The 23,790-nt window shown below is 45.1% G+C and overlaps 5 protein-coding genes across 7 annotated transcripts; 4 read left to right on the plus strand and 1 right to left on the minus strand.

Annotated features, from left to right (window-relative positions):
* Positions 1 to 136: 136 nt before the first annotated feature.
* On the plus strand, positions 137 to 2,990 carry Bcku70. Its single transcript, XM_001545419.2, has 3 exons — positions 137 to 428; positions 483 to 1,088; positions 1,148 to 2,990. Exons 1-3 carry the CDS (start codon positions 360 to 362, stop codon positions 2,420 to 2,422), a joined length of 1,950 nt encoding a protein of 649 aa, XP_001545469.2. The 5' UTR covers positions 137 to 359; the 3' UTR covers positions 2,423 to 2,990.
* A 508-nt stretch (positions 2,991 to 3,498) lies between these two features.
* On the minus strand, positions 3,499 to 11,727 carry Bctho2. 2 transcript variants are annotated; one of them, XM_024693493.1, is made up of 4 exons: positions 11,434 to 11,727; positions 6,812 to 11,223; positions 6,649 to 6,764; positions 3,499 to 6,599 (listed from the first exon to the last, which is right to left on the minus strand). In XM_024693493.1, the coding sequence occupies exons 1-4, from the start codon at positions 11,483 to 11,485 to the stop codon at positions 4,076 to 4,078; spliced, it is 7,104 nt and encodes a 2,367-aa protein (XP_024549279.1). In that variant the 5' UTR covers positions 11,486 to 11,727; the 3' UTR covers positions 3,499 to 4,075. The 2 variants fall into 2 exon arrangements, with proteins under 2 accessions (XP_024549279.1, XP_001545468.2); XM_001545418.2 differs by having other exon boundaries at positions 6,812 to 11,727.
* Positions 11,728 to 11,896: 169 nt separating this feature from the next.
* On the plus strand, positions 11,897 to 14,397 carry Bcmet2. Of its 2 annotated transcripts, XM_024693495.1 has the most exons (4): positions 11,897 to 12,276; positions 12,374 to 12,764; positions 12,814 to 13,984; positions 14,187 to 14,397. In XM_024693495.1, exons 1-3 carry the CDS (start codon positions 12,216 to 12,218, stop codon positions 13,898 to 13,900), a joined length of 1,539 nt encoding a protein of 512 aa, XP_024549280.1. In that variant the 5' UTR covers positions 11,897 to 12,215; the 3' UTR covers positions 13,901 to 13,984; positions 14,187 to 14,397. The 2 variants fall into 2 exon arrangements, with proteins under 2 accessions (XP_024549280.1, XP_024549281.1); XM_024693494.1 differs by having other exon boundaries at positions 11,897 to 12,764.
* Positions 14,398 to 16,315: 1,918 nt separating this feature from the next.
* BCIN_06g04020 (hypothetical protein) lies at positions 16,316 to 18,901 on the plus strand. The gene is made up of 3 exons (XM_024693496.1): positions 16,316 to 17,601; positions 17,658 to 17,772; positions 17,862 to 18,901. The coding sequence occupies exons 1-3, from the start codon at positions 16,944 to 16,946 to the stop codon at positions 18,535 to 18,537; spliced, it is 1,449 nt and encodes a 482-aa protein (XP_024549282.1). The 5' UTR covers positions 16,316 to 16,943; the 3' UTR covers positions 18,538 to 18,901.
* Positions 18,902 to 21,355: 2,454 nt separating this feature from the next.
* On the plus strand, positions 21,356 to 23,790 carry BCIN_06g04030 (hypothetical protein). Its single transcript, XM_001547144.2, has one exon. It carries the CDS (start codon positions 22,413 to 22,415, stop codon positions 23,409 to 23,411), a length of 999 nt encoding a protein of 332 aa, XP_001547194.2. The 5' UTR covers positions 21,356 to 22,412; the 3' UTR covers positions 23,412 to 23,790.

Raw genomic sequence — 23,790 nt, forward strand, 5'->3', positions numbered from 1 at the left:
GGAGCTCTGGAAACGCCGATGTCTTTGCGCCAATCAATCTGGATAGATTTGGAATGCCTGTGTCACGTGTCGACGCACTCTAGCGTCTTTAGATGTTGCTCCACTTTCGCGGTTCAACGCGTCTACCTGATCGTTTGAGCATTTCCATTCTCATCTCCATCTCCATCCCCATCCCCATCCCCATTACATGGCATGGCATGATATCTCTCTATTGCACACCACACATACCGTCTTTCTCTACTGTGGTTTACATTCAACCAACATCCATTTACTGTCCACATCCTGATTGTTAGAAACCCATTGATTTAGAGTCTACATCCTCAATCCATCCCCTTGACTTTCGAACAAGATAAACAAGCATGGCAGATTCAGAAACGTGGAAGCGCGAAGAGGACGAAGAGGAAGAAGAAGAGGAAGCCGATGAGATTGTGAGATTCGTATAACTTCTTCCGGCTTCAATCGACCCTAACAGCTACTATTAGGACTATCGCACACAAAAAGATGCAGTTCTTTTCGTCATTGACGTCAGCGAATCGATGCTTACTCCCCCTCCACCTTCCGATTCGAAGAAAGCCGATACAGATAGTCCCACGCTTGCCGCTCTTAAGTGCGCTCATATGATCATGCAGCAGCGCATCATCTCCAGCCCGAAGGATATGATGGGTATCATGTTATATGGCACAGAAGAAACAAAGTTCAAAGACCAAAGTGGATTGGACACCTCGGTGTATCCTCACTGCTATCTTCTCACAGATCTCGATATACCATCCGCCAAGGATGTCAGGGCATTGAAGGAGATTGTCGAAGACGAAGAGGAAGCGAACAAAATATTGATTCCAACGGAAGAAACTTTAGACATGAACAACTTGTTATTCTGTGCCAATCAAATATTCACAACAAGAGCGCCCAATTTCGGATCGAGAAGACTGTTCATTATAACTGATAAAGATGATCCACATTCTGGAGATAAGTCTCAAAAGTCATTGGCTGCAGTTCGAGCTAAGGATCTGTATGATATTGGTGTTGTTATTGAACTGTTCCCTATATCGACTCGTGACCATGAGTTTGATCGCACTAAATTCTATGATGTACGTTTAGATTTCCCCTTCTCCTTGATTTTCGTTACTTTCCTCTAACAGTAAAATAGGATATTATTTATCGTGACCCGCTCGCCGAAGATCCACCAATTGTCGGTCCGAACAGTCTCAAATCTAACGGTGATGGACTGTCTCTACTAAACAATCTTATCTTGGACGTCAACTCGAAACAAGTAGCCAAAAGATCTCTATTCTCCAATCTACCATTCGAAATAGGACCCAATCTCACCATATCTGTGAATGGATATAACGTTCTCCACAAACAAACTCCAGCCAGACGTACATTTGTTTGGATGGGAGGAGAAGTTCCCGAAAAGCCAACTTTGGAAACGACACAGATGGCCGAAGACACAGCTCGTGTTATTCAGAAGGTAGAAATCAAGAAGGCCTATCAATTCGGCGGCTCACAAGTTCTTTTCACTCCGGACGAGCAAAAGCAACTAAAGGATTTTGGACAACCAGGACTTCGCATTATTGGCTTCAAGCCTCAATCCATGTTACCCTTTTGGGCATCTGTACATAAATCAACATTTATATATCCCAGCGAAGCCGACTATGTTGGCTCAACTCGAGTTTTCTCTGCTCTGTGGGAAAAACTCCTCAAAGATAAGAAAATGGGTCTAGGATGGTACATCGCTCGCAAAAATGCTATTCCTGCCATTGTCGCTATTTTACCTTCGGCTGAAAAGCTAGATCCTGCCACAAACCAACAGATTTTCCCCGCTGGTCTATGGCTCTATCCTATGCCTTTTGCTGACGACCTCAGAAGTGTAGCAGCGCCAGCTCCTATAGTTGCGCCGGATGAACTGATCGATAACATGCGCGTCGTTGTACAACAACTACAGTTACCAAAAGCTCAATACGATCCAAGGAACTACCCAAATCCAAGTCTACAGTGGCATTATCGGATCCTCCAAGCTATGGCTCTAGAAGAAGATGTTCCTGAAAACCCGGAAGATAAAACGGTACCAAAGTACAGGCAGATAGAGAAGAGATGTGGAGCGTATATTAACGAATGGGGACGGACTCTCGCTTTTGAGTACGAAAAATGGTGCAGGGAAAAAGGCAACGCATTGAAAAGAGAGCGCGATGAGGGAATCGATGAGCCTGAGGTGCCGAGGAAGAAAAAGATTTTGGTAAAAAGTTCGGCTAAAAAACTGTCAGAGATGGATAGAGAGGAGTTGAGTAATTTGGTATCGAATGGAGGATTGGAAAAATTCAAGGTGGCTGATCTGAAGGACTGGCTATTGGCGAAGGGGCTAAACAGTGCGGGGAAGAAAGCCGATCTGGTGGAGCGACTCGAGCAGTGGGTAGAGGATAATTAATCGCTCGTTAAAAAGGTGACTTTGATTTTCGTGATAATGTAGGGTTTTGGTGCAATGGCGTAGGAAAGATGTACTACTTTGCACAAGTAGGATATGTACTTGTTATGATTGAATGCGGCTCCAGAGATAATTTCATCGTCTAGCAAGGTCAAGCTAGTAACATAATGAGGTTTATTAAAAGCAGAATTCGCTTATCTTTGTCCATTCGCATTGCACTCTTATCTGATATTCAATTTTGATCACAGTGCAGAAAATCAATAATAGATGGTTTTACAGCAGGGCCTAAAGATGATATCACGAATGGACATCAATTGACTCAAGAATTGCACCATAAATTGATTCAGCACATGCGCAGCCTGATTCGCCCAGCCGATTTTCTACACACGGATTCACTTTTAGAACCTCGCGGGCATCTTGTCAATGATTTATAGCGGCTCTTCGAAAATGTCGCCATTAGTACGCTTGGCGAGCCGAGAACCACGTATACAATCCAACTCACAGATTGTTGCAGATCTGGTGTTATTAGATAACCCAGTGCCAATTCCCTATCAGTAAATGCAACATTTCAAATTTCACGGCAACGTCTGCTTCTATAACGCCAAGACTATATGGCTAGGCTAGCTTACCGTCTTCAAGTATGGTTTGCGGCGCTGCTGGTTGGTAGTCACAGATTACATATCGCTATTCGTAAATGAGGTTTCGTTGCCTATGACAGGATACTAATTTCTGCACTGTTCTGCTCTGTCTATGTGACGAGTTGATACTACCAACTCAATATTGCATCGGGTCTTTACGAAGGTCTGTCTCGAGAGACGGAGCTCTTGTGAAGATAGTGGTGGGAAACCGTTAGTAAATTATATGGCAGAGACAGTCGTTCATCTGCATGCGCGTCGTGTCGAAACTTGTAAATGAATTTCCTTGCATTATCAGAAAAAAAGGGCTGAGGGAGTATCGAGCGAAGCACTAGGAGCACGAATGCTGCTCTGGTGAAAGCGGGCGGTCATGAGATGAGACAGAAGGATTTGATCAGGTCAGATTGATCTTAAATCCTGAAACGATGCAGTAGATTTCCCACATGAAAAATTACTCCAAGATCTCTCTCGATCCAAGGTTCTCTTGCTCTATCATGCGTTCACTTTATGTACAAAGAACCCTCTGGTCTTCCCGTGATTCGTTCGCGACCCATCCATTGAATCTTATTGTATATCTTCTTTCTTGAGGTCACCTCACAAGATCTATAACCAAATACTCTTGTGTCCTTTATATTCTAGTCTATTCATTTTCAAATGCTGGTCATTTTATTGAAAACCACCCAAGATTCTTCAGTCACTTTTCATTTACATTCCCTTGAACGCAACGTCTCACATTTTACCAAGTCAATTATGTGATGCAAATGTGTTCTTCTTTTCGTCTCCTCACCTCCCAAAGTATACACAAACGAGAAGATTCATTAGATGACGAAATGCCTCATATATCATAGACATACTAATATTAACAAAAGAAAGAAGAGAGTATGAGCTAAAGAAACAAGTTTTGTGTGAAAAACGCCCAATACTATGCATGCTCGACTTTGTGAAACATCCCTTGAATATTCTTACATTTTACAATGCTCTTTCTTTTCTGCGGTAGTCGAAATTCAAGAACTCAACTCCTCTATCTCCTTGGTCTTTTATCATGACCACCTTCCCTCATGCTATCTTGATCACTTCTTCTCTTCCTGCCACTGCCTCCATCGTCCCGCATACCTCGTCCGTCACGTTCACTTCTATCAGATCTATCCGATCGTTGGTTCCGTCGGTCTCCTCCCCTATCCGCTCCTCTGCTATCGGGAGCATTTGGCCAGTTACCACCGCCAGCATTACCATCATGCTGATCACGTTGAGAATCACGTTCTCCGCCATGCGCATCTCGACGACTACTATCTCTATCGCGATGCTCTCTTTCTCCTCTTCCACCGCCAGCTAACAAGTCTCTGCTAGCAGAAGGATCTCCTCTCGAGTGTCTGTCTGAATCTCTAGACTCTCTATCGCCTCCGCGGATCCTGTGTTCACTCCTTGATGAGCGTTCATCTTCCGGAGGGCCACCACGTTTCTGTTCCCTATTCCGATCGCTAGGTGAAGTGCGACGACTACGAGTAGATCGATCATTCCTCGAACCACGTCCTCCTCGATCACCACGATCGCGATCGTCACTGCTTGGTGCGGGATTTCCAATTAGATCGGCACGAGCAGGATTTATCAAGTCTCTCCCAGAATCCCTAGCTTGTGCGGGAGGCGGACCTGGAGGAGGAGGTGGTGGAGGCGGGAGAATCGGGGTAGGGGGACCAGAAATTGGAGTTTGAGGTTGACCTCCTTGGCGTCTTCCACGACGTTCTTGTCCTTGCGGATGCTTGGTTTCTTCAAGCATACGATTGATGTTATTGATTAAATTTGGCTGTCTTGCACCGCGTGGTGGACGTTCATTTGATGAGGCAGGCCCAGTTGGTGCACCATTCATTCGAGAAATAGGACTGTTTTGAGCCTGGGATTTGGGGCCGAGGGGTGCAACTTGTGTTTGAAGAGGTGGTGCAGTTGGCCTTGAACGCGCGCTATCTTGATGGGAAGGGGTGATGTTTGCCGGAGGTGCTTGACCGCCAAAGCTCCTTACTCTATCTGGGTGCATACCGCTAGGAGCAGCAGTGGCAGCTGGTGGTGCCTGCATAGGTGGCTGAGTGGCTTGTGGACCTAAGTGCTTCAATCGATCTGGATGTACTCCTGATGTTGGAGTCGATGCGGCGGACGTTGTAGGTACTGCAGCGTGTGCAGACGCCGCTGGTTCAATTTGACTTGGGCCTAATCGTCGCGGGTGCCGTCCACCAGAAGGACCTGTGGGAGGTTGTTTATCTGGACTTGGTGGCCGAGGAATGTCAAGTGCAGGAGCATTGGCCGACCTTCCATCACGTCGTCCCTGCGGTGCGTTGGCCATCCTATTATTGCCACGATTTCTGTCACGAGGCCCAGATGGGATATCTGGTTGCTGATTCAAGCGACCGAAGTTAGGGTCAACTTGCGATCTATTTAGTCTGCCATGATCGGGGTCCACAGGACGGGGAAGAGACTGGGGTTGTTGAAAGGAAGGATTATCCCTTGATCTATCTTGAGGAGGGACTCGGTCGCTCACTCGATCAGCTGGCCTCTCTCCTCTTGGACCAGCTGGTGGTGGTGCAACTTCGTCAGCACGACCTCTTGAAGTATTTAGTGAATCTATGGTTATGTTTCGATTCGATCTGTCATCGCGCCTTGGATGTTGATGATCCTTTTCGGAATCATGTCGTCTTGGAGGTGGTGAATTTTGCCTCGAAGGGCGCTCTCTAGTGTCATCTCTAGGTCGACGAGGGGAATCGGCGCGAGATGGCTCATTACCACTTGATATCAGAGCGGCCCGTTCAGGATTGATCAACTCTTGCCTATCTGGGTTTACTAGTGCTAATCTATCGGGATTGATTGCTGGGCCACGATCCGAAGTAGACGATGCTTTCGGTGGGGAAATTGCTGCTTCACGAGACAAGCGACCACCATTATCTGGAGTACGGTACCCATTAGATGAAGCCCGATCTGTAGTATCTCTTCCTGATTCATTGTTCCACCTCGGATTCGAATCTGGTCGGGGTCGTTCACGTTCATTGTTTGGTGCACGATCGTTGTTTCTGAAATCTCTTGGCGGGGTATCCATACCCCTCCTGTCACCTGGAGGAAAATCACGGCCGCGATCCCTAGTTCTATCCCGGACCAGCTCTGTAACTCTAGGATCTCTCATGTCTCGTCTATCGTCATTCCTAGCGGGATGACGATCCATCATTTGTCGACCCGGGATGGGGGCATCAGGCCTATTGGGTAGGTTATGATTTGCTGGCATGTTCCTCTGCAAGTCAGGTCTTGCTGGTATGTTAGCAGGTGCTGAATTTGGAGCCGAAGCTCGAGCAGCATTTTCACGCAAGATTCTTTCGCGTCTTAGTAATATCTCGGACTTCCTTCCTTCACCGGGCGTCGACGATGCTTTATCCTTGACACCAGAATTATCAGACGGTACCTCCTTCAACACGTTGCCATTACCAGCTGCAGAAGCCAGTTTTGCATCATCAACTTCACCGTCTTCGACCTCAGTGGTGAAGTTCTTTGGGGTAGAGGCTCCCATAGAGCTTATAGAAGTTAGACTAAGATATGTAGATTGAGGTTATAGGCACTGACTTAGCTCTAGATTGGGGTTTGAACTCAGGAGCTGTGGGCTTCAGAGTTGTTTTGGAAGCAGGTCCTTGCTTGGAGGCATCTAGTGAGGGGCTGTTATTCGCTTGCACAGGGGCCTCCTATAGGTGGTTAGTCTCATTCAATTTTGGGGTTCGTTTTCACTTACCAGGCTATAACCAAAGGCTTGAACCATCACCCATGACTTGGACTTTTTCTTTAGTTGTACCAAGATGGCATTACCAGCAAGAGAAAGATCTTCCCTCGCACCCTTCTCTCGGGCAACAATTGTCTCAAGCTGCTTCACAAAACTGTTGCCCATGAAGTTGACCGCTGGGAACACATCGACAACGGATTTCAGAATAGTCATAGCGTTTCGAACATGCATCCATTCCGTTCCATCAAAACATTCACGCAGTGCCACATTCAACTTTTGGTGCCACGAGTACAAAATGTTTTTAAAACCACGATCACCGTCATGCTCAAGAAGGCCCTTTACGGACCCATCAGCGTCAATAGCCTTAGCAAAACCTGGAAGATTCTTGCTTGCTCCCCACGCCTCTTTTTCGTATACTCCCTGGTCACCGTGCCAGCGGGCCAGATCCGTCAAGACCAATCTCAAGAAACGACCCAAGTTCTCCGCCTCACGAACCGTAGATGTAAAGATCATTGACCGCAAGCGATTCGATCTGAAAAGCCTGGAATATAGTGAAAGGGTGCGAAAGTTTGGTGTACCGTTCTCGTGTAAGAACTTAATCATCCGGAAAGAGAAGTCTGCATCGCTAGGAGAAAGCAGCAATCGTGGAAACAAGCATCTCTCAAGAAAGGAGTCGCTAACTAGATCGCCTTTCACGTTGCTAAACCATAAGTTTTTACGTTTTAGCAGACGGCTCTTCTTCCCTGAGAAAGCCCCGACTTGTTTGCCAAACTCTGCCAGCAAGTTTTCCCTGGTTGCTGCCAAAGCCTTTTTAGTTTCTTCTTTTTTTGCCATTCCAGCCCTGCTCATGTCTGAACGGTCCTTCATTACATCACCCTGTTCTTTTAGCAAACGGGAGATTTCGGCTTCGTAGCTATGACTAGGAATAGCCAGGTCGCTTAATGTAGAGCTCCAGAATACAACGTAGAATTCAGAAGTAAGAAATGCCCAAGAGCCTTCAGGCAAGACTTCCTCGACAGTATCGATATACGGTTGTAGTAGATCATGAAGCGAATCCGTTTCTGTTGCTGCTGTTTCCGATGGCGAATCTCCTCCCTTTACATCTGACATCTGAACGTCGTCATGCGGAGTAGATGTTCCATTCGCTGCTATCGATTCCTTGACCGCCGGGTTTGTATCATCGCCGCTCATACCCACATCACCTTCTGCATCTACCTCTGTGGCTATAGATTCCACTAATGATGGTGAAGACTTCGAATTTCCGTTGACATTTGAAGATAGTAACTTGCTAACATGATGCGAAATACTTGGACGACCGATCATGAAGGCAAGTGTTGGGTCTAAGCCAAAGTCTTTCATAAGCTCGGAAATTCCTGGAACGAGATCATCAAACTCTTCAATTGAGAGGTTGCTGCGAAGAAGATCAAGATATTGGAAAAGAATCATTTGAGTGTCATCAATCATCGTAGCTAACAGTTTGATAGGCGCTTCGTCATCCGAGACATTGTAGATGGCCGATTGTCTGTGCTGTGCAATAGACAGCAAAAGTTGACCACCCAACTTTGTATCGGTCAAGCCTCTCATAAGTCGCTTTGCTGTCTTCAGAGATTCGTAACGCTTATCTTGGAGGTTGATTAATGTCTGGCGCCTTAAAAGCTCGCCTCCAGTCATGGCAGCGAGTTGAGCATCGGTAAAGTCGGTGTCAGGCACAATTCCAGACATCTGAGAGATGAGCTCTTTAAGAATGACCAAGTCGGTTGAATTTCCCCGGTGAAGTTGATCATTAACATACTGAATGAGGGGAATTAGATTCATTATAGAATATCGCCTAAAAACTTTGCCAGAGAATCTTGACAATGCTAGAAGCCATCTACTTGGGAGAAGTGCGAATTCGGCATCGTTTCGATTCCTGTCCTTTCCTCCTAGTGAACTCAATAACGACCAAACGAGAACGTCGTATCCTAAGTCAGTGAAGTACTTGCCACACTCCACAACAACTTCCGTAAGATTGGTGTATGCTTCGATCTGGCCCAGAGCAACACTAAATACTATGCCCGGTGATGCATAGGCAATTTTGGCTAGAGCTCGTGCCATCACAGTAAGATTGGTCATACTAATTCTTTTCATGGTACTAATTGTCTCAGATTTGGTTTTGGCAAATGCAGCTCTCATTGGTGGCAATCGAGAGATCTGGCCCTCAAACCACTCTGCATAGATGGAATATCTGACGGATAGAGGATAAAAGCGAAGCATACCGTACACTTCATTGACGATACTTGTGTTCGCTTTAGTTAAGCTCAAGGCTGGGACAAGGAGCCGCTTGAGCAGATCTTGCCATCGGTCGAAATTTTGCGTTGAACGATCCTCTGCAAGACTTTGTGTGCCAATCCTGGCCAACTTTGACAGTAAACTAGCGTCTTTACCAATATTGACACCAGAATAATTAAGTAAAGAGCCACAAAGAGTGAATATGTCATCCACGGTCTGACAGACAGGTACATTATCTGCCCACTCGTCCCAGTAGAATCTATATGCATTGTTGTCATTTGTGTCGAATTTATCTGGAAAAGGCCATCGCAATTGTTTTCGGGGAGGCAATGCGAATAAGCGGATTGAGCCCTTGGGCATACCAGTTTGGTCCGGATCTAGAACCTTCTTACTTGGGCAGTCTGGTACTGCTGAAGTAGATGGTCGACTTAGATCGAAAACATGCTGAATAGAATGATTCAAGATACGATGTATCAAATCGAGAAGTTCCGGGTATGCTTCAGGCAGCCAAGGAAATCGCCCGAGAATGAATAAAGCTTCAGGGATTGCTCCGATCGTCAGAAGACAGGTTAGAAGCTGCACCTTTTGGTCCGAGGGTTCATTAAGCTTGTCTTTTTCATCAACCTCGCTTGTCGGTTTGCCAGATGCATCAGACTTGGTGGTTGCGACATCACGAGTTCGTCCCCCGTTCGGTAAAGTATCATCTACCAAAGCCCCAGCCATCATCAATGCATTCATTGTGCCTCCACGACTAGCCTTTTCTTTCTCCTCGATTTCCTTCATTTTAGCATCGCGAACAGCTTCCATATCTTCGTCTAGAGGCCACAAGTGTGGGTATAGATCCTTGAGGGAGATGAATCCAATCTTGATCAACAAAGCGGTCAAATAAATCAGATTTGCAGGCAGCACATCTTCATTGTCTCGAGCGGCCGAGGCGTAAAAACGTAGTTTAAAGCCAAGCAACTGAGCTGCTGTTCGATTTCCAGAAGGTGGATAAGTGCCTGTTGCTTTGATCCATTGATAATCTTCATCAAGCTTTGCATCGTCCTCTTCGAGAAGTCGTTGTTTCGTCTCTGCATCTACAGGCTGGCGACCTCCAAGCTCGAAAAACGCTTCAATACCAACATCACGAGCCCGATCCCAAAATAGTTTATCGCGCTCCAATCGTTGACTCGTAGCAATTTCTTCTTCTTCATCGGTTGAAGTCCAACCAGGAGCACTGGGTAAAGCCCACGGCGGAAGACCACCACATCGAGGTATCTTGTCGAATTCGCCGCTTCTCGGCCACCAAGAGCTAACACGAAGAAACTTTATAAAGAAGCGAAATTGTTTGATTAGAACAGCCGCAAATACATCCAACGTGATATCGAGTACTCTTCCCACATCGAGATCAAAAGTTCCTATCAGGCCTTTCACTTTCTCAAAGGCATCTTCAACAACCTCACTGGAAGGGGGTTCGCTCCCACTGGTTGTGAAAAGCTCTGTAACTAATTTCGAATATCCTTCCGTCTCCTCTCTCAAAAGATTGTAGTTTGCCTGTCGATAAAGAAGATGAGTAGCTTGTCGAATTCCCATGCGTGTAAAGGTGTCTCTCGTGAGTCCGAGGTTTAACAAAAGAGTGGCATCCAATTTTTGTCGCATTACCATGGCGGATATGCCTGTGGAAAAAACAAACGTGCGAAGCGCAGTATTGGGTGTTTTGAGATCTTCTAATTCAAACATCATAGATAGAGAGTCAAGAAACAGAGCTTGCGGTTCCAGGGTGCCAGGGACGTTGTCTACCGGCGATGTGTCTGGTCCCAATATCTCTTTGATGCAATTGCCCGCATCAGCGCCATCAATGCGACCATCGAGGGTTGCACGGATGAATTCTTGAAATACAGTTGCCAAATCCATTGTATCTTCATCCTGACGAGCTTGGATGCCCTTTTCCACCACTTCTTGTCGGCCGTTTGTTGTCCATGAAGACATCTGATCGTCGGTAAGGAAAACGTAATCGAAAGGAGCAGGGTCGGGGTTCCAGCTAGGACTGATCATATCGTTCGTGTTCATTGGAGTTGGAGTTTGCGCTGGAGTTTGCGCTGGAGTCGTGTGAGAAGCGCTCGAAGGTCTGGCAGGTGGAGACATTGGTCCTGGTGTTGGGGTGGCTCTGGTAGCTATCGAGAGGTTACTAGGATTGCTCGCATTGCTTGAATTATTTGGATTATTCGAAATGCGACCATCATTTCTACGTCCTCTACCCCCGCCTTGATTACCTTGACCTCCTCTGCTGCTCCTTCTGTTACCGCCCTCGCGCATCCCAAATTCTCTTTCATGCTGACCTAAAGAAGTATTTCCCGGCCGATGAGGTGAAGGTCGAGGCTCACCCTGGTCTACGGAATTTCTATCATTCCTCTTTCGCTTCCCTGCTGGAGCCATCTCCAAGTCTATCGATAAAACTCAACGATCTGCACACATGTGTGTCGAAATGCTGATGAAAGCAAAGAACTATATGCGATAATGCGATCAAGGTTCAATGTGATTTGTGCTTCCGTCGAATTCGCAGTCGTCGAATAATTAAAGAGCTTTGAAAAAAATCACTACTTATCTGCGACGATTAAAATATGAGTTAAGCAGATTTCGTTTTCGACTCCGTAGAAATATTCTCAATTGCTAATACCTAGATAGAGACATCTTCAAAATCCTCAAGCAACGAAAGGTTTCCCGCGTTCGCGTGAGAGAGAAATCCACTAAGCCGTATTGAGTGTAGTCCGATTATACTTGACTTGGAGCCACAATCAAGCCACAACCATTGGGTCTCACTCAACTTTCAGCCTCATCAAAAATACTGTGTGACTGTGTTGAAACCCCTACGAAAGCGGAAGGGTGAGCTAGCTATCTTCCAGGGTTTCCTTATCAATGCTCCAATGCTCCAATGTTGACTAACAACAACGTAAATGCTTTTTGTTCCGTTTCCCGACTGAAAGAAATCTTCAAAGTTTTCTTACTTGCCTCGAGCTTGCCAAATCAAATTGTGACTGGCTGTTGATGACGTTTTTTTAAACAGCCCCCCCCCCTCCTTTAATGACTCAAGCAAGCAACTCTTGTATAATGATATAAAACTCTTTTATTCCTTGAGCTCTTCTTTCGACACAGATTCAATCACAAAATGGCAGCTTCATTGAAATCTACTGGTTCTGCAGGAACAGAAGCCAATGCACCAAGATACGGTCAGTAGTCACATCTTCAATGCTTTGCATAAAAAAATGAAAAAAAAAAAAAATTACCCCTCAATTCTTGGAAGAAGCAGTGACTGAATACTCCAAGAAAGAACGCAGCAACAACCCGAGAACCCATTTGCATCCCTTATACCCGACCAAACTATCGCCATCATCCCATCCTTCACCTTAGAGTCCGGCGAAACTTTACACAATGTTCCATTGGCATACAGCACCAGAGGAAAGCTTTCACCTAATCGCGATAATGCTATGGTCATATGCCATGCCTTGACTGGCAGTGCAGATGTCAGCGATTGGTGGGGACCTCTTTTAGGTGGTCCTGGTCGAGCATTCGATATATCCAGATTCTTTGTGATATGTATGAACAGTCTAGGAAGCCCTTACGGGAGTGCCAGTCCTGTCACTTGCAAGGATGGGGACCCAAAAAATGAAAGATATGGCCCTGAATTCCCTTTGACAACCATCCGAGATGATGTCAAGTATGTTAGCAATTTTCAATCAGCCTGATACAACACTGACTGGCGTTAGCATTCACAAACTTCTCTTGGACGATTTAGGAGTTCGACAAGTGGCAGCGGTCATAGGAGGTTCTATGGGAGGTATGCTGGTGCTTGAATGGGCATACTTTGGCAAGGATTATGTTAGAGCTATTGTGCCAATCGCAACATCTAGCAGACATAGTGCTTGGGGAATCAGTTGGGGAGAAGCTCAAAGGCAAAGCATCTATGCCGATCCAAAGTACGATGACGGCTATTACCCATTTTCGGATCCTCCAACTGCAGGGCTGGGCGCGGCACGCATGTCTGCATTGCTTACGTATCGAAGCCGGAATTCATTCGAGGCAAGGTTTGGGCGAAACATACCTGATGCTTCAAAGAAACAGACCATCAGCGAAAGCCAACAATCCGCCACCGCATCGGATATCCACAGGGCAATTCACAATGATGGACACAGACAGACCAGATCTCCAATATCTTCAAGACCTGGAAGTTCAGCTGCCATTTCAACCATGGCCAGTGAAAACATTACTGCCAACGGTGGCAACCCTGCAAACTTTACTGACCCGCAATTTCACGGCGCAACTCCCTCATCATCCCCACCACCAGACCGGCCTGTTCCAAAGCGCAAGTCGACCTCTCATTACTTTTCCGCGCAATCATATCTTCGTTACCAAGGTGAAAAATTTGTCAAACGTTTTGATGGAAACTGTTATATTGCCATCACCCGCAAGCTTGATACTCATGATGTCTCAAGATACAGAGTGCCAACAGATTCAGAGGATCCTATTGCTGAAGCTCTTTCACAAATTCAACAGCCAACGTTGGTACTTGGTATTGAGAGTGATGGACTTTTCACATTTGATGAGCAGAAAGAGATTGCAGCTTCAGTACCAAATGCACGTCTCAGGAAGATTGAATCGCCCGAAGGCCACGATGCATTCTTGTTGCAATTTGAACAGGTCAATCAACACATTCTGGAATTTTTGAACGAAGTTTTACCTGATATTATGGGAGCTCCTGGCATTGAAGGAGTTGTAGCAGAAGACGGAGTAGGGGCTGTTACCAAAAGCAGTACATTTGGCGAGGCAGAAGTGGATGACATTACAGCATGGTAAATGGGGAGTGTTATTGAAAATGTACATAACATTTACGGGCTACTGCTTCTGAGCCTCACCGGCATCTGAATATGATATTTCACGGTCAGTCTTGTTTCTTCCATTCACTCGCCACTTCAATTTCCTTTGACTTTGTATGATGAAATATTTCGGATGTTAAATCATTATATCTCCGAGAGCGCAAAACCGTGTGGAGATTTTCCGTTGCCTTCCTTCTGATTGTGTGTTTTACCTGTACTGAAATCGAATTTCAACGGGGTAGTACAAATTGCTGACCTAGTAACAGTGCTGGTTTGAAGATACGAATGAGCTTGTTGTAGATACAAATGAACCATGGTAGTAGGTAGTAGGTAGTAGGTAGGAGGTCGTCAAAGCAATAATCATGCATACTTCCGTCATGACTACCATACGAGAATTAATTTGTCATCTCTGATGAAATCCACATTGGTCGAGTAGTGAAATATAGAGTTGTAGGTATGTGATAGATGTGCTATCCAAAGTCTTCTTCCTCATGTGTGTGTTTGTGTATATGTATTCGTATTCGTGTTATTAGACTATCTTCCAGGGTTCTTTCTTCCCGCCGTGGGGAATGAGGCTATCTTGGTTGAGAAATTATTTAGTAGTAGTAGTAGTAGCAGCAGCAGCAGTGGTATTTGTTAGAAAGTAAATCAAGTAGTAAGGTTACTTCCTAGTGGTGTACAGGCATTGTATCAGTTCGATAGATGGATAGTTCGATAGATGGATAGATAGATATTTATTAGGTGGGCACGGGTTATATATATTATCTCATGTAGATAGTAATAAGTAGATAGGGAGGTAGCTTATTATTATTAAGTATCTCGAGGAGCGGTCGTTGGTATATTTCTATACACGCAATGCGATTGTATTTTGGTGTTTGCTGGTTTGGACAAGTTGAGTAGATGGGTAGATGTGTCTGTCGTTTGTAAGGTAATCATAACTGTGTGCCTAACATATAATACATACGAGGTCGGCCGTAACCTTGGATAGATAGATGGGGAAATTCTGGAGCGACTCCTTCCTCTGGGATGAGATGAGAAGAGAAGAGAAGAGATGAGATGAGATGAGCTGCTTGGTTATTTGTGGTTTGCAAGTGAGTGGTTGATTGTTGATGGTTCTTGATCAGAGTTTGTTTTTTCTATTTTTTTTTTTTCCGTCTTTCAGTCTTCTCTTAATTATACTTTCACTTGCATTATTCCATTCTCTCTTCTTCGAGTGCTGTTGTGTCCTTATATATCATATATTTCATCTCTGTCTCTACCGATGGTGATAGATTCCTTAATGTTATGATTTGTGTAGAGAGGACATAGGTAGTCACGTGTATTATGATATGTAAGTCTTATTATCTTGTGGTCTCTTTCTCTTCTTGCGTTCACACTATTTATCAAATGATTGATTCATTCATTCATTCATTGATCGATTGACAAATAAAGTTCGTGTGGCGTGGTTCTTTCTCGATTTACCTGCGAAAATAGCTTGGGAGAGATGATAGATCGGTCCGCGGCTTGGTTCGTGTTACGACGGCTTGTACTTCGTGCGCTGGTGTGCGCCGTGGTACTTGTGGGTGGGCATGGCTGGGGATTGGGAGTAGAAGCTTATGTGATAATCGGTATGTGATAATCGGTATGGGATGGGATGGGATGGGATGGGATGGATGGGTGGAGAGAGGGATCTTTCTCTCATTCGTTCGTTCGTTTCGTTCGTTTAATACGAAGTTTATTTTGGGTTGGAGCGTTGGGGTGGTTTTGCGAGATTTATAGACCGGGACGTGGGTGGGTAAGGCAAGGAATGGTATGGTATGGTATGTCTCCATATCGAAATCGTTTGAAGATGATGAAGGTGGTGACGGCGATGCAGAGTGAGAGTGAGAGTGGCATCCAATCCTCTGTCAATTGCAATCAATCAATCAAGCAATCAATCGATCTATCAATCGATCTATCAATCAATCAATCGCCTACTCCCTAATAGGCATAGCTCATTATCGGTACTCGGGAAAGAATGTCTGTCAACCACCTTCCTCCAAGCAAGACATTGGGTGTTGTGTTTTAGCTTGCACCCAGGAAAGACGAGACGTAGATGTCATTGTCATGGTCGTTGTCATTGCACTTTCCCATTCCCGGTATTAGATTTGCCTTGTCCCATCTTACGACTTTCGCAAAACACATTCTACGGGTACCTTGCATTCCTTTCCCATGCCCTTCCTTTTCCGTGTTCGATCTGCCTTTCCCTTCCTGTGCTACCCAGTCGGTCGGAGGTGTGCTAGATGCAATCCTCTGTTTCTTCCACACACACACGCATGTATTACGTGTCTCCCTAGGTAGTGACGACCAGGTGTCTCGTCTCGAGTAGCCCTCTGCCCTCTGCCATCTGCCCTCTGCCCTCTGCCCTCTGCCCTCTGCCCTCTGCCACCTCCCTTCTTTCCCAATCCACGACTGCCGTATCCGGAGAAGTGGTTTGCATATGCAGTGTCAATCGATGCATAAGAGATCGAGGGTCCGGCACGAGTATCCTTTGGTCCCGACGTACTAGGGAGCATGCAAAACAACACCAATGATAGTTCCATTTCCCATTTCATTTCCTCTTTTCTCCTCGTCCATCCATCCATCCATGCTTTCATTCATTCCTTCATTCGCCCACACCACACCTTCAAACCTCCACAACAACCACTCATTCGTTCATTCATTCATTCATCTCCATCTCCATCTTCATCTCTCCCCTCCGCATCTTTTAATCATTGAATCTCCATCCCGAACTGTATGTTTCATCTCTTTCGACTCTTGTTTTACGTCCTTCCTTGGCTCTAACCTCTTTCACCTTTTCTTTCGATCGAGGTTACTACCTAATTAGTACCTAGTAGTTGCCCGTTCCCGTTACCTTCACCTCACTCTCCCCCGTATCCCTACTTATCTCTTTTTCTTTTTCCCTCTCCTTGCATCATTCGTACAACCTCAGGTGCACCTCGGACTTCAATCACAACATACCTCTCACTCTCCTTTCAAAATATCATTGGACCCCAACCCATACAATGGAATCAATCATTCTCCCCTCGCCGGGTCTTCACGATGTAATTGAAACCTTGCAACAAGACGCTCCCGATAAATCAAATGCAACGCTCAATCGAGCTCGATTGGCTTCGTTCTCAACCACTCGAGATTCGAGTATCTCATGGGGTCGACGGCATCATCATGGTTCGTGGTTGCATTCCTTGGGATGTGCAAGTATCATGCTTCTATGCCCAGTCATTGTTATATTCTATTGGGTCGCACTTTCACGCTTTGAAGGTTCCTTAACTTCAGCATACAAATCAATGGCCATGATTGGACCCGTCAATTTCTTTTGGCAACATGCACCTCGCGGAAATTGGAGAACGAATATTGGCTATGGAACGTGGCTGTTGTTCCAGGCAATCCTGTACCAATTCTTACCTACCGAATTGAGTACAGGTCAGCTCACTCCAGCTGGGAATCTTCTCAAATACCGCACAAATGGTCTTTCCGCTTGGTTTGTCACTCATGCTTTGTTCCTTATTTCGTCATATTGTGGACTCTTAGATCCAGCAATTCTCGCAAAACATTGGCAAGCGTTGTTGGTCTCGGTGAATGTTTATGGCTTCCTCTTGTCCGGATTTGCTTATTTGAAAGCTCATCTGTGTCCAACTCATGAAGGCGATCGAAAATTCAGTGGTAAGTCGGGGCTAATGAAGATGAGATTTGTGTAATTCGATACTGACACGTGACAGGATCCGTCTTGTACGATTTGTACATGGGAATTGAATTGAATCCTAGATTTGGAAACCATTTCGACTTCAAATTGTTCCACAATGGACGACCTGGGATAGTTGCCTGGACTCTTATGTATGTCAAACTAGCATCACCTTGATCATGTGTTTAATTTGCATTCCCACTTCCAGTCCAACCTATATCATCCTCTAATCTCGATATAGTGACATGTCCTTCATCGCGTATCAGTATCAAACCTACGGATATATTACCAATTCCATCATTCTAAGTACATTCCTTCACGGTCTCTACGTTGTGGACTTTTTCATCAACGAAGATTGGTACCTTCGAACCATCGATATCTGTCATGATCACTTTGGTTTCTACCTCGCATGGGGATCCATGGTTTGGTTGCCATCCATGTATACTCTTCAAACCCAATATCTTTCAAGATATCCTCACTCTCTATCACCCCTTAACGCCGTGATGCTATTTATTTCAGGCGTCAGTGGTTATATTATCTTTCGAAGCGTCAATCACCAAAAGGATCTCGCTCGTCGCACCAAAGGCAATTGTCAACTCTGGGGTGCCCCAGCAGATGTTTTACACGTCAAATATCGAACCAAAGATGGCAAAGAACATGACAGCATTCTTCTTTGCTCTGGATGGTGGGGCATGGCGAGACATGTCAACTATTTGGGCGACCTCATCCTTTCTTATTCCATGTGTGCAGCTTGTGGTACCCATAATTTGTTGCCATGGACGTATGCAATTTTTATGACGATTTTGTTGATTCATCGCTGCTGGCGGGATGAGGAGAGGTGCTCAAAGAAATATGGGAAGGGATGGGAAACTTATTGTGAGAAGGTGAGGTGGGTTATCTTGCCGGGTCTTTACTAGATCGCGAGAGATAGGTGCGGGAGTGTCAAAAGTTGAGGAACAGGGCATGGGGATTATACGGCTAAAAGTGAATCATTTTGGGTCGCAAGTATAAGATGGTAATGGTGGAAGATGGCATTATAAGATACTAGTAGTATACCATGGGAAAAGATCAATAGAGAAAGCTTCAATGTGGACACGGAGGAGGTAATTGCATCGAATTCCTAAAACAATCGGAATGGGAACGAAGATGAAACTCGTTGATGAAATCGAGCGATGGATGCAGGCATGGGCTGGGCAACGAAAATAGATCCTAGACAAACAGAAACAGAATAATAAATTTAGATTGCAACGTCATTGAATCAACTCTATCAAATTCTGAGCAATTAGTATGTGTATTGATGCAATATCTAAGAGTTTGTTGAGTCTTTTGGAAGTGGAAAAAATTGGGAGAATGGTTTTGGTAGGAGTTAGATGAGGAGGTAGGTTGGTGGATTGGTGGGTTGATGCTTATTCAATGTTGGCGGATAATGGTTGGTGATTGATACTCGGTTGGGGATACCTGATTGTTGCTTGTTGTATTGTATATACATATCATAGAATAGAATAGGTTAGGATACGATACGATACGAGAGGATCTGTAGATTTGGTAGATTTGGTAGATTTGGTAGATTTTGTCTGCGGATGCTGACCGGAGAGAAGAGCAAGGGAAGGGAAGGGAAGGTAAGGTAAGGTAAGGTAAGGGGAGAAAGATTTCAGAGACGTTTGATTTTGATTTTGATTTTTTGGAGAGGGAGGGGGGAGGGAGGGGAGTGAGTTCTTGGATTTGGTGGTGGGGTTGGGGTTGGGGTTGAGTTTGAGTTTGGGTTTGAGTTTGGGTTTGGGTTTGCTTTGAGATGGGGGGGGAGAAGGGGGGATAGAAGGAGAGAGGGAGAGAGGGAGAGAGGGAGAGAGGGAGAGAGGGAGAGAGGGAGAGAGGGAGAGAGGGAGAGAGGGAGAGAGGGAGAGAAGGAGAGAAATACTCTTTTCCTGGCCCTGGGGAACTTGGAACGAGGTCGCTGAACTGGGCTGAATCTTTGAAATCATAAGTTCATGGTTTTGGAAATTTGAAATTGTGTAATATCATAGTGTAGCGTAGGTTAGCGGGGAATAGCGTAGAGTAGTGTAGAGATTAAGATTGGATTTGGGGCTTGGGGATTGGGGATTGGGATTGGGATTGTGATGATGGGGTTGTGGTTGCAGTGAGATTTGCAGTTGGATTTGGGGATGGGGATTGGGGATTGGGGAATTGTGGCGCTATGGTGCTGTGTATAGATGAGAGATGCTCGAAGGGGAGGGGGATTATGGAAGATGGAAGATGGAAGATGGTTGGGGAATGAGAGTCTATTATAGGGGGTTTGTTATGTTTTAGGGGTGTTTTATGGTGGATGGAGATGCAGATGGGGTTTATACGGGGGTTGGATAGTGGGAAGAGGAAAGGGGAAAATGGCTCTGTTGTGGCGGATGCGATTTGGAAAGTGGTCTGGATACTTGGAACTGGGGCTGGGGTCTGAGATTGAGGGGTTATGGTGGATCGAGAGGATGTAGATTTTAGGGTTATTAGGATGTTGGCGTTGCGCTGGGTTTTGCTTTGCTTTGCTTTAGAGATAGCAATAGAAATGGGGAAGAGGATAGGGATGGAGAGTTTAAATGGTGTGTACATGATCATCATGGTTTAGAAGGAACGGTGTATGATGTGCTGAGGTATGTGTAATGCCGGCTTCTCAGATGTTTATATTTGCGTATAGTTTGGGTTTGAACTAGCTGTGTATTCATTGTTATCGTATTTGGAAGATTGACGTGTAATTCAATATTTAAGCGCGATGTTTGATAATGCGAGGAACAAGCGATAGGAGGGCAGGGAGGTGGGGTGTGGGGAGAAGTAGTGCGAAGTTATGTGTTGAGATTGGATGGGGAGTAAGTTTTTTTTTGGGGGGGGGGGGGGGGGAAAGTTGGAATACTTTGCTTGTAGAGAGAACGATGAGATGAGAGTTAGAAAGGAAAGAAAGGATGGAGTGGAAAAGGAAAAGGAAGGGTTGAAATATGGAGGATTGAGAGGAATGGCAGATTTTGAATTTTTGTTCAGTCTTGACACGCTGGAAAAATATATTGATGAATCAATAGCTGCACACTCAGAATTTTTCATGGAAATGTACTTGAAAAGCGTTCGCAAAGACAATGCCCGATTGGTTTTAAGGGCAGAGAAACCGTTGCATGCGTTGAGAGCAATCTTCACAATTCCAGCAAGTCGGCTCATCTCTCCTTTTCTGAGTATCTGCTTCTCGCACTTTGGCGATCGATCAAAATGCTTCAAAGTATAGCGACAAGACGAGACGCGAAAAGAAAAGAAAAGAAACTCTTCAAGATCAAGCTGGACCGAGTGACAGGGCCCGAAGACGCGGGTCAACAAAAGTCGCGAAAATACACTTTCCGACGGCACCTTGCGCAACGATTTGCAAAAGAAATCCATCACCAACATATCAAAACATGTACAATGGCTGTGTGTACTTCCGAAATTGTATCATGCAGGTTAATATGAGATATTCTGATATATGCATGTAGTCCATCAATCAGCCCATCTACACTTGCAGATTTCCAGTCAAAGTTATAGATTCTGCTGGGGATAAAGCCGATGGCCAGACCTTCCTTATACAATATTGTTGGGGGGTTGAAATTCTTTTCCCATGAGGTGGTATTGTGAAAAAGAACGCTTGTCTTATTGTGAGAATAACCCCTCGGACATCCATGCTGAAATGACTAATCATTCAGCTCAACGAAACAAACGAATCTGCCCATACTCGAAGGATTCGTTTTTCCTCTCCGTCAGAATTCAATCAGACCACCAAAGATCTCCTCGGTGCACATTGTTGTATTGCCAAGGTTCTTTGAATTTCCAAGGTGTATTTGCGCGAGAGGTTCGTGTAAGGGATGCCCACCACCTCCTTAGTCGAGCATTTGTCATTCTCCATTGTCTCTGAGTTAGCGAACGATGATCCCTTTTTGTCGAGTTATCGCCACTTGCAAGAAGCGCGTCTTTCGCCAATCAAGGAATAATATGTCTTGCTTCTCGCGGGGAAGTCTTCCGTCGGCTCCCTGTTGATCAATCTGCACCATGCGGACCGGCATTATATGATATGAATCTACTGCGCTCATTATGCACTCCTTACGCAGGTCCAAAACTTCCCTACTTGCCAGTAGATAATTAAATCAGGAGAACTCGGAGCAGAATATCGAAATTTCAAATACGCATTCTGGATGTCGAGGATTTCACGGAAAATAGTATTGTTACTGGCATGTACCTACCCGTCGGAAATACTGTCTTCGACTTCTACCTAGTAGAACCCCATGATATCAAACGGAGGTAAACAAACTTAGAGGCTCTCTTGTTCCTGAACGTATGAATCCTATTCTTTGGACAATAGCACCAATCAAAGGCTCGGGATCTCACAGCCGGGTGTTGGCCGATTCGGCACAAAGGGATGAACGTGGCTGGCAAAGTTCGAGGCCTTACCTGCGGGCGTATAACAACAAGTGGTTTGGTCCAATGAGCTTCTAGATTTTAAACCTGACAGATCTGATATGGCTTTTGCCTTCATACCATTTGCATATGATAACATCATGTTTATGCAAAGAATGAATACCCAGCCAGTTTTTTTTCAGACGAGTAAACCCTGAAAATAGTTTGAGTCCAGGGTTATAAACAAGTCGTTGTCTCGTCAATATCTCTCGCAAGGAAGATCATTCATCGAAGGGTTAATCTTTCAATCTATTGCAACGATTGATGTTCGCCGCTTTTCTAGACTTGTTTCTCCGGGGAAACCGATAGGAATTCACCTTGCCTACATTCCTCATCAGCAATGCGTGCTTCTAGCAACGAATATCTCGGCGACTGTCTTCCTATCGATAATGATATGATAGCGATACATCCACACAATGATTCGTGCAACGGCTGGTTACTGTCATCATCTACGATGGTCATCTCAAGGTCAGATATCGGGAAAGCTTGCGATAGCTCCACAGCTACTTTCAATAGTTGGTCAAAGGTTTACGAAAATTCACCACAAGAATCACAGTCACAATGTCAGGTTTCAGCAAAAGGTTGGCAGCGACTTTCTCTAGTCGAAACAGACCCAGGGATGATGGAAGATCTCTTCGAGGCATCTGACTCTGAGTCTTTTACTGATGATGACCCGTCGTCATTTTACTCATCTTCAACATCAAGTTATCCTCCGGAGAAGGAAGAAGAAGTCTGGAATCAGTATTTTTACACAGAGTCAGAGTATCTACCACCGCCTCCACCACCGCCGCCTGTACCTCATCGTAACTATTCACTGTTTCCCACCACAATTCCACAATCACCTCATGGACACAATCAACATTCAACTCACAAGTCATGGCCTACACAGGCTTGGCCTGAACGGCTCGACTCTCGTCCCAGTCGTTCTAACGGCCGCGCTCGTGCGCAAACTACACCTTCTCAGCCAAACACGCCATCTAATCTCAGTTTGTGCACAAGTATCAATAATTCAGTCCCTGGATCATACTTTCCGGCAAGCTACCGTCATACTCATCCTCCTTTTCCCCACTACAACTCTTCGACGCCTCTAGTTTTGAAGTCCGAATTCGAGACCGACTCCGACGATGAAGATGAGAACTCCCCAAGTAAAATGGCAAAAGCCATCGAGGAGATGCTTGAAAAGTTCCGATCGAATGGAGGGGCCTCGAACAAGAATGGGAGTGAAGAAAAAGCAAGAAGATCGGGTGGATTTAGGAGAAGTGCAAGTGAAGCCTGCGAGGCCGTCAAGGGGATCTTCAGTAAGAAGTCCCACGTACCTCCTGAACGACGCCTTTCATAAACTATAACAAAATGAACATTTCTTTTGTACGAATGGTATTATGGACAATGATTAATGATCATGATTTTGCGTTGGAATGAGGTATGAAAACTAACCTGGGCGGTTTATATATTGGTACATGTACTTTTCCTTTCATCCACTTGGTCGGGCTAAAAAAAAGAAAGTGCTCACGGAAACATTTATGTTGGGTTAAAAGAAGTCTGACAATTGGAGTATTATTGATTTGTACCAATCAGTTGATGGGAATGATATCTTCTAACGGCGCTTCTAAGGTGTAGAGGGTTAATGGACAAAATGGAGATATGAAGAAAATGGGGAATGGAGAAATGATGGATATGATATGACTTGATGAGAGAGATAATGAACAATATTTTTATTA

Source organism: Botrytis cinerea, chromosome 6 (assembly GCF_000143535.2).
Source record: "Botrytis cinerea B05.10 chromosome 6, complete sequence".
In the NCBI taxonomy this organism is placed as follows: Eukaryota; Fungi; Ascomycota; class Leotiomycetes; order Helotiales; family Sclerotiniaceae; genus Botrytis; species Botrytis cinerea.